Here is a 10237-nt window from a genome sequence, read left to right on the forward strand (position 1 = left end):
GAAACTGCACAGGGTTTGAGTCAGAAATGAAGTCTTGGAGGGAGGGAGGCAGGCTCAGGACAGACAAAGGGAGCTCTCGCAACAAAACTGGGCACAGCTGTCAGACGCTGGGCTTCCAGGCAGGGGCTCCAATGTGCTGGCTCCACTGGGGCCCCACCCTTGTGTAGGGTAGAGGAGTCCCAGACAGTGCATTCCTAGAGGGAAGTTCTCGGGGAGAGATACACTTTGTAAGGCAGATTATCTAGTTACACATTACACTGTGTTTTTTCCTTTTGCTGTAATCCTGGGCTTTTAGTAAAGTCCTGTTTAAAGGTCTGGACTTGACTCAGCGGTGCTGGGGGCAGCTAAGCCTGTGGGCCAAGGTGTTAAAGGAGAGCAGTGGCCCCTGGGGCCTGGCCAGGGGGTGGGGAGTCAGAGGAGGAGAAGGTGACTCTTGCATGGCGGCCCCCATGCCGTATTCCCCCACCTGCTGCCAGCCCCAGAGGGTCAAGTTTCTGTCCCATTAGGGCAGTGTTCCTCCCAGGTCCTCTCTCTGCATCTAGGACTCCAGCCATCCCGGTGCTTTACTTTGACAGAGATCCCTCCTGGCAACTTAAGTTCTGGGACAGGACTTCTTGGAGGAGATAAAGAAATAATCATAGAGTTGTTTAACAAACCACAAGCGCCCCAGATTTCCCGGAACGAAGCCCCTGCCTCTGCTAGGACTGCTTTATGCCCACCCTCGACCACACCACAAAAGATTCCATAAGATGAGATCATCCACTGAGACAGAATTTAAAAATAATTATATTAATAATAAATATGTTAAATTACATTTAAAACAATAAATAGAAAAATAAACTGATAAATAAAATCAACAGGTACAAAATGTTTCAAAATTCCAACCAAAAAAAAACACACACAGCCGACAGACGAGACAAAGGACAGGATGGAGGGTGCTAAATGCAACCACAGGAACCCTTCACAGTTACGTCCCGGCTCCCGCCTCGCCTGGTCACCCTCTTCTCTCCTCAGCTTGGAGACCAGGACACTCAGTGGCTGGTATCTCTGGGGACTCCAGCCAGCGTAGGAAGCATCTGGTCCCACCTCAATGCCTTCTGCAAAGCAACCCTGAACCCTGGGGAGGGGGTTCAGAGGACAGGAGTGTGAGGCGGAGGCTGGATCACGGTGGGGCGGAGGGTGGCGAGGACCAGGACGTCCCTACAGAGGCAGGTCAGTGCTGTTGTGCCGGGTTTTCCTGGCAGTGCCATCGTCTCGGGGCAGAGCCCTCTGCAGGTTAGACATGGCCACGGTCTTTTTGAGGTCAATCACGGCATAGGAGTCTGAGCTGCGGGCAGGGTGGGTGGTGGGCACAGGGGCTCGGGGGCCCGAGGGGTTCTGGGGCCCCTTGGGTAGGTCTCCACCCCAGCCCTTTAGCTCCACCTGGATGTAGTTGAGCTGCCTCGGGGGCTCGGGGCCCGGCCGGCGGAAATCAAAGTTGAAGACCCTAGGGGAGCCACGGCGGCGGGTCAGTGGCACAGGGAAGCTGCCGTGGCTGCGGATGGAGGCCCGGGTGCTGGTGGGCTTCTGCAGCGGGGTCTCATCCTCCTCACCATCGGGGAAGCCATTGGAGGAGGGTGTGAGCCCATCCCTCGAGTCCCCGTCATCCCCGGCCTCCCCACCCGGCTGCTGGGCATTGCTCTCCCACACAGGCGGCAGCGGGGGCAGGTTCTCGTAGTGCAGCAGGGCAGCCCGGCGCTGGGCGAGGCCATTCCAGCCCGGCTCCTCCGGGCTCAGTCTCCAGCCGGCCCCTCGCCGCGGCCCCCCGCTGACGTTCTCGTAGGTGCACTTGGGCTGGGCTGGGCACTCGGAAGGGCCCTCGTTGTTGTTGTTATGATGGGGGGCGTCATGCAGGCTGGGACAGAGGCCCTGGCACTTCATCATGTGCCGCCGAGCAGGGGTCGGGCCCAACACGAACTTCACCTGGCCCGGCTGCAAGAACACCTGTGGGTCCCGTTGGTCGGGGCCCCGGGCCTGCGGGGGGAAGGGTGCCTGACCCTCAGGCAGTGGCTGCAGGCAGTGCCGGCTCCTGCGGTGGTCATCCTCGCTGGCCGGCGTGTTGACATAGGTGTGGGACTGCGGGGAGAGTCCAAGCGAGGCAGGCCGGCCGGGCAGGGAGGAGGGAGAGAGCAGAAGGCACAGGATGAGAGGAGAGCAGCACAGGGGAAAGGGCTGGGGTTTCTTCTCCCCTGTCCCCCAAACCTTCCAGGGAAGCTGCCTCCCTTTCTAGGGACAGGAAGGGACCCTATCAATTTACTTCCCCTTCCTGTGATCCCTACTGGGAGGCGGCGGCCATATCTCCTGTCCCCCATCCCCGCCCAGACAAAGCGGGCAGGGGCTGGCCAGCTGCGTGCTCACCTGCTCGTCGGGGGCAATGAGGGCGTGGGTGGACTCTTCCCCAAGCGAGGGGTGTCGCAGGCTGCTTGTGGAGAGCCGGCGGGGAGCTGAGAGTCGTGGGCCCTCTCCAGGGCAGCCATTGGAGAAGCTGGAGACAGTGTAGCCTAGAGCTGGGCACAGGGGAGACAAGGCCAGGTGAGGGTACATAAGCCACCTGACAAGCACTGGCAGCTGCGTGTGATGTCCCAGGACTGTCCAAGGGAGGGGAGACACCGTCAGGGCCCCCACGGGGGCAGCACCACTGAGCTGGCAGCACCCACTACCCTTTCCCTTTCTCTCTGGTTTTCAATCCCGGCCCTTTGCCTCAAGGCTCAGCTTGAAGCCCCCTCCCCACTTTCTCCACTGCAGCCTTACCTGCGACACCTAACACACCTTGTCATCCCTGGACCATCCCTTGGCCTCATTCCAGCTCGGCCAGTGAGCTCCGGGGAAGCTCCTCAGACAGGGACTGGGTTTCTATTTCTTCTGCCCTCCACAGGCCAACCCAGGGAGTGCAGAACACCGAGCGGGTGCTCGGGCTGGACTCCACGCCTGCACAGGCAGAAGCTGCAGGAACCTCTCCAGAACGTGGCCGTGGCCAGGGACGCCTGCACCAGCAGCCAGGAAAGGTGTCCAGACATGACCCAGTAGACACAGGAAGGAAGCAAAAGAGCTCTAGAGTGCTGTTTCTATGGAAACCCTACGTATTCCTGTCTGCTTCCCGACCATCAGTTGATGCAAGGCCCAGGACTCAACCACCTCAGCTTGAGTCACCTGATTGGTCCAGCCCAGGACGGACGCATCCTCGAGAACACTTCTGACCATGGACGACTGTCCTGGAAGCCTGGGTGAGCCAGGGCCCCACCTGCCTGCTTGACTCGTCCTCCACGACTGGTGCTTCCCGGGCCTGTGTGTGCGTGTGTGCATGTGTGTGCGTGCGCACGTGTGTGTGGGTGTGTGTGCATGCGCATGCGCACACTGGGATACCAAAGAGGGGGTCTCCTCACCGTTGGGTGGCTGGGGGGCCCGAGGGAGGTCGAGCTCAGCAGGGTGGCTATTGCGGGTGATGATGACTGGCTCCTCCATCACATTGATGCTGTTGCACTGCATCAGGTCCTGAAGGAGGTTGAAGATTTCCTCAGCCCGGGAGCACTTGAATGCAAATATTCCTGGAGGAGAGGAAGGAATGAGGCTCCTCTGACCCTGGGCTCGATAGGGAAGGACCAGAGGAGTTCAACAGGTGCACAGAGTGCAGGAAATGTCCCTGAACTCTAGTCCCAGGCCTGCAGGGGGTAGGAGAGCTGCTCCTCATCCTGAGCATTCTTTCCAGAATCATTTCTCTAGAATCCAAGAGCTGGAAGTGCTGGGCCCAAGGTACCCTCCTGCCTCCAAACCCACACAATCCATCACCATGGTGTTTTGCTTTTTTTTTTTTTTTTTTTTTTAAGAAATGGAGTCTTGCTCTATCACCCAGGCTGAAGTGCAGTGGCACAATCAGCTCACTGCAGCCTCGAACTCCTGGGTTCAAGCAGTCCTCCCACCTCAGCCTCCCAAGTAGCTGGGACTACAGGTACGCGCCACCACACCTGGCTAATTCTTTCCCTATTTTCCGAGACAAGGTCTCACTATGTTGCCCAGGCTGGTCTCAAATTCCTGACTTCAAGCAATCCCCCTGTCTCAGTTTCCCAAGTTGCTGGGATTACAAGCATGAGCCACCATGCCCTGCGCCATCACCTTAAGGGTGAACACTTCAGCTATATTCCTCTGAGGTGCAATCATTTTGTGTGCGTGTTCAGGGGTAAGGGGAAGAGACTAAAAGCCGAAGTAGAAAAGGATACTGTCAGATGAGTGAACGTTCCACCTCACGTGTTGCCTCCATCTTCCTCCACCTACTACCGCTGCTCCCCAGGAAAATAAGCTCCTCCAGGGCACCAGCCCTCAGCTGTCTGCCCACTAGCCACTAAGCTCTCTGAGGGCAGAGGGTCTGCCCTGTTCCCTGCTGGATCACTGGAGACTTAGTCCAGTGCCTGGCCAGAGAGTGAATGCCTACTGTGTGTTGGTCCCTGACCTCACAGACCTTAAATTCTGGTGGGAATAATAAAACAAGGGAAGAAAAGATGGTAGACTAGCTAAAGACGAATATGGCAAGACAATCGAGGGGCTCCTCAATGCAGCCAGCCTGACAGCCCTTCAAACTCCAGCTGTAAGTCAAGGTCCTGGGCACAGCAGGACTGGGCTCAGCACCTGTGATTCGGGAGACCCAGAGATGCCCTCGGGTATTGGGCCTGGGTATAAGGGACTCTGCACTCTCCTCTGTAACAGTGGGACCTGGAACTTGAGGGGATCTACCCGGGGTGTGCGTGTGCATACGTCCACAACTAAGATAACTACAATTAGGCTGGGGAATGGGACAACTGTGGATTGCAGGAATGGGATGGGAAGGATATAGGGAAGAAAAAGATCTATTCTGGCGAGATATGTCAAGGGCTAGAAAAGACCAGGAAAGCCTGGAGTTTTAGGAGAACCCTGTGTTGGGGCCTAGAGCAGCCCCTTCAGGATCACAAGTATAGATCAAACATCCCCAGGAGCAAGGAAGCCTCTTCCTCCCCTCTCTCTACTCACCCTTACGAGCTCCAAGGATAAGACACATGGAGGGGAAGGCTCCTCCAGCAAACACAACCTCAGAGACTCATTGTTCTGCTGGCAGGCTCGTCAGACAAGCTCGTTCATTCCACCTCTGCACAGTCACAATCCCAAACTGCATTTAACATAATCCCATGCAGGATTCCTTTTGCAGAGCTTATGTCTGGATCCTAAAAGATAAACCCAGACCACGCCACTCCTTCAAAGAGCCATGGCTGGCTCTCACCTCGACCTCATAGAATAACCGGCCACCTGCCCTGACCTCTGGCTTCAGGGGCTGAGGGGAGGGAAAATACATCACACTCCACTGCCCATAGGTGATGGGGGACAATGATTAACCTCTCGAGGGTTAAAATGTACTTCAGGGCCCCAAGAGGCCTGCCTCTCTAAATCTCTCGCTCCCAAGCCACTCGGCCCCACGGTAGCCAGAGTTTCCTGCCTGACCTTTCTTTTCATTACTCCAAGGTATATAATCTGGAGCTCAGAGAAAAGTGCCTTCCTACTTAGGGGGCAAAGGGATCCTTGAAACTGGAGTAACAGAGGGAGGAGGAGCACCATGGGCTGAGCAACAAATGTTCCCACGAAGGGACTGGACCGGAGCTGCAGTGACTGAAGAGGAAGAATACTGGCCTGGGAGTCCACTTGGTTCTGCGATAACATGCTATGTGCCCTTGGCCAAGACCCTTACCCTCTCTGGGAAGCACCTGCCAAATCTGAGGGCTGAGTTGCACGTGAAGGCCCATTCTTGAATTCCACAATTTCCCCACAGTCCCCTGAAGCGAACCTTCCACAGTGCCGGCCCCAGGTGCATAAGCCCCTATCCCAGGGTAGGGCAGGACCTGGGACTCACCCTGGCCTGTCTGACATCGGCGGCCACTCTCAAAGGAGAAGAGGTTGGAGTCATAGCCGTAGCGCCGCAGGCAGAGGTAGGGCCAGCGGACAGCCTCACGCCGATGCAGGTGCAGCACCAGCTCATTCTGCGTCAGCTCCATCACCCCGGAGCCCAGCTCCACCCCCTCATCATCCACATTTGTCACCTGCAGGGGACGGCAGACAAGGGTCAGTGAGTAAGTCCAACAAATGTTTGCATGGGTCCCTGAGCCACTGGGAGGTGGTCCGCTGTAGGGCTAGAGCTGGGGTACCAAGGGTCTCGCCTGATGCTACCAGACCCTCCTGAGTGCCACAGGATTACCGGGGAAAGCACGGAGCAGTGCCGTGGACCCACAGCAGTCCTCTGGGCAAACCCTCCTCTCCGGCCTCGGCTTTGTCATTTGGACAGCGAGAGAAGAGGTAGTTGACCTCCAAGGTCAGATGTTCAGATGACCTCAGACTGCGTGTGGCTTAGTATCCAAGGCCCAGATATTAATGAGGAAGGGGTTCAATTGTAAACTTAAAATCTTAAGACCCTGGGGAGTCTAGCCCAAGGCAGAACCCATGCATACTGCCTCTCCCACCTCCCTAAGTGCATGACCTTGCTGAGAGCCCCCTCTTTTGGTGGTCAGGAGAAACATGCGCCTCCACACCGCCAGTGTGAGCACGGAGGAGGTGGCTCCCCCTACAGGCAGGTGTTGTGAGGAGCGCAGGCAGGTCCACTGGGCCTGCCCTTGGCTTCTCAAAGCAAACAACAGACACAGGAGGAGCGCTGACCATGTGCTAAGCATTTAAAATATGTTAACTCACAAATACAGACTTCTTGTTTTCTCCAAAAAAGGTATATACACAGTTACTAAAATACAGTGACAGGAGTAAATGCTCTAAAAGCATCATCATGGCATTTCTTCATTTTTGTTAGTATTAAAAGCTGCAAAAATGGCAGTGGTCTGGGCCTCTTTCCTCAGGCCAGCTCAGAGGACTTGAGCTAGAGAAGTCTTAAATCAGCCCACAACTTTCTACAGAGAGGCTGGGGCAACTCCACTACATAGGGCCTGGGCCCAAGAGGCCATGTTGGGAATGCGGGAGAGAAGGGGGCTCTCGGTACCTTGAACTTGGTGGGGTGGTTGTCTGGGACACTGTCTCTGTTCAGGCAGCTGCAGCAGCTCCCCATGGTGTCAGAGCAGCCAGCTCACCCTAGGGAAAAACATAAGGGATAAGCAGGTCACCATGTCAGTTCCAAAAAGCCCTTCTCTGGGGAACTTGGACAAAAGCACCTCATTGTGATCACCTACTCCGTCCAAGAGACTGAAAGACACAGACCCTCCCTCAAGGAACTCACACTCTCAATCCAGGGCCAGACATACCTTGGATAAACATTAATTCAAGTTACAACATATTAAGGATTAATGCTGATGGGGGGAGGGTGGAGAGAGCTTCTCGGAGGTAACATGTGACGTGGACCTTAAGAAGTATCCAGGGTTCTGACCCATGTCATCACAGAGAAGGGGGACCTAGGCAGGAAGAACAGCATGGATATAAACAGAGGCACAGAAGTGATCTACATCACATGGAGTTGGGTGCCAGCCCAAGGCCTTCATTTGGATTCAGCAAAGAAATGGTCACTTGGGAGTTTCAGACACTTTGCTGTACCTTTCTCTTTTCTCCCACACCCATTCCACTTCATGCAATCCTCTCTTCTCCTCCCTCACCACCATCCCAATATCTACCTCAAAGTTCTCTCTCTGATGTTCTCTTCAAATGAGTTGTTACATTATAATCATAAAGATACATTCAGAAGATTGAACATTTGAAATAGAGCACAAGTTTTAGAACCTCAATTGGGTATTTCTTCATTAAAAACAAAAATGCTGGGTTTGCTCCCCTTTATCTGAAGGAGAGACCAGAGACCTTACTATTTGGCTTTTACTTCCAGGATTCTGGTACTTGAATTATATGTTACAATAGTCAGGCTAGGATGAAGGGGACACAACCTAGGCTTCAATAACCTAAGGGAATGAGAAACACGTGGACCAATCCCAACTGTGAGTTTTAAGGTTTTGCAACTTACTGCAAGAAATGAGTCTGTAGGGATTAGCTATCCTTCTAGGACTCCTGCTGAATGCATAAAGCCTTGACAATTCAGTGAGCTGCCCCCTCTGTTCCTCCCAACTTGGGAAACTCCAGAAAACGGACTCCTATACACAGCTCTTACCTCACCCAGGCCATCGGGGAGCTGACCATGGGAGGGGCATGAGGAAGGGTTCTCACTTTATTCCCGCTGTCCTTGGTGGGGTGTCATGGCAAACAGTCTGCAGAGAAGTCACCTGGATCCCTCTGGGACACACCCGGGGCTCACCTAGCATAGGAGACAGAGACCACTGATTAATGGAAACCTATTCTCACCCCCAGCTGTTAATCAAACTGACCTGCTGTCAGTCCATCCTACCTGGATATCTGTTCCAGGACCTAAAGGGACAAAAATACCAATGAAGAAAGCGAGATCAAGAGCAAAGGGACCATAAATTCTAAGCCCCACAGGCCCTGAGAGAGACAGACTCCCCTAGTGCCAATGAGTTTGAAGTCTAAGAGTAACTCAAGACCTTTTCTGTCACTTTTAGATCCCCTTCTGAGTCCTATTATAACCAAAACCAAAAATACCACCTTACCTTTGCAGAGAACTTTAACTCTACAAAGAGCTTTCTCAAAAGGAGACTATGATATAATCGAAAGAGCACTGGTTGAAGATTCAGGAAACAAATATTCTAGTCAGTTTTGTTTCTATTAAGTATCTGGGAGACTGTCAAGTCAATCCCCTACCACTCCTTCCAACTCCCACCCCAAGGCCTTAGTTTTTAGGGGAACCATCGGTAAACGGTGAAGTTTCTAGATTAAGTAACTTCTAGAGGTAAGTATGTAAAACAAACATCACGAAAATGGACATACTCCTCTTCCGGGACAGCCTCCTTTAATTTCACATTTGGAACCTTGATAGGTTTGCTGTTCCCCAAGCTCTTAAAGGCCTAATTTTAAATATAAATGTTAACAATAAGCCAAAATTTCTGGGCATCTGAACCCAAGGCAGACAAGTTGACAAGCCAGGACTCTGGAGATTCTTGAAAGCCCACCAATACTTCCCAGGGTCCCTTGTACCCTGCATCCTTGGACAACTTTCAGGTAAAAAGACCCCGCATCCCCTTCCTCTGGCTTACTCTGGAAGGTGGAAGCAGGCTGGAGGAGGTGTGCACAGACTAAAGACAGGTCTCAAAAATACTGGGGCTTGAGCCAGCAACGGGGGTCGGGGAAGTAAGAGGAATGTGAAACCAAGAACTATGGGGTGCAAGATGGGGGAGGGGTTGCACTTTTCCTATCGCCATCTCTTCAACATATCAGGACATAACAAGACAGCCCATTGACGGGGATTACATCAGGCAGGCTAGGGGAAGGGGCTCTGGTCTAGGATAGGTGTGGACTGGGGGCAGGAGTTAGAAGGGGTTATGGGGACTGAAAATGTATGAGAACATGGGCAAGAATTTTGGATTTAGGCATTTTGGTTAGTGCAAGGAGAGAATTGGGAATATGAAGGAGTGGAGGAATTCCAGGGCAATGGAAGCATTTGGGGACGTCCAGGAGAGAATGGTGGGTCTGTGGGCGAATCGGGGCATTTGCAGAATGAGTGAGGGGGTTCTAGGGCTCCAAGAGATGCGAAGGTGTGCCCAGGGTGGAGGTGGGAGAGGGTGGGGTTTGGGAGCGAGAGGTAGATTTAGACTGCAGGACTGTCAAGGGGAATTTCTAGACACCCGTAAGCAATCAGGAGGTCGGGGTGCGCGTCGTCCCTGGATTCCTGCCCCCAGCCCCGGGGCTCCACCGCCCGCCCGCCCGAGGCTTCCTAGGGAGGGAGCGGAGATTGCGGCGCGGCGCCACGCGACGCGGCCTCGGTGGAGCCGCATCGTCCCCGCCCCGCCTCGACTCACATCGCCCCGCGGCCCGGGCGGCGCCGGGCCCCGCTCCCGGGTCCCGCTGCAGCAGCCGCCGCCCGCCCGGAGCTAAGGCCTCCCCGCCCCGCCCCACGGCTGCGGGGTCGGAGGTCACCGGCAACACCAACGAGACGCTGCGGGCGGGCGGACCCGAGCGGGGCGACCGGCGCGCAAGCCTAGAAGGTCCCTTTGGAGGACTTTGCAGTCGGGAGCAGGGAGCATGCGCAGACGCCAGAGGGCGCTCCCGGCCAGCGGCTGAGCGAGCCTGGGGCGGGGCCGGGGCTGGGGGCGGGACGCAGAGGCGGGGCTGAGGAGACCGGCGGTGGAGGGTA

The 10237-nt window shown here is 54.9% G+C and overlaps 1 protein-coding gene across 8 annotated transcripts; it reads right to left on the bottom strand.

The window, feature by feature from the left end:
- Nucleotides 1-768: 768 nt before the first annotated feature.
- FRS3 (fibroblast growth factor receptor substrate 3) lies at nt 769-9987 on the bottom strand. Of its 8 annotated transcripts, XM_045541904.1 has the most exons (8): nt 9903-9954; nt 8378-8397; nt 8144-8287; nt 7037-7125; nt 5909-6095; nt 3423-3584; nt 2398-2546; nt 769-2115 (listed from the first exon to the last, which is right to left on the bottom strand). In XM_045541904.1, the coding sequence occupies exons 4-8, from the start codon at nt 7100-7102 to the stop codon at nt 1201-1203; spliced, it is 1479 nt and encodes a 492-aa protein (XP_045397860.1). In that variant the 5' UTR covers nt 7103-7125; nt 8144-8287; nt 8378-8397; nt 9903-9954; the 3' UTR covers nt 769-1200. The 8 variants fall into 8 exon arrangements, with proteins under 8 accessions (XP_045397860.1, XP_045397864.1, XP_045397863.1 ...); XM_045541908.1 differs by lacking the exon at nt 8378-8397 and having other exon boundaries at nt 9903-9987; XM_045541907.1 differs by lacking the exons at nt 8144-8287; nt 8378-8397 and having other exon boundaries at nt 9903-9943.
- Between the last annotated feature and the right edge of the window lie 250 nt (nt 9988-10237).

This window comes from Lemur catta, chromosome 2, assembly GCF_020740605.2.
Source record: "Lemur catta isolate mLemCat1 chromosome 2, mLemCat1.pri, whole genome shotgun sequence".
Taxonomy (NCBI): domain Eukaryota; kingdom Metazoa; phylum Chordata; class Mammalia; order Primates; family Lemuridae; genus Lemur; species Lemur catta.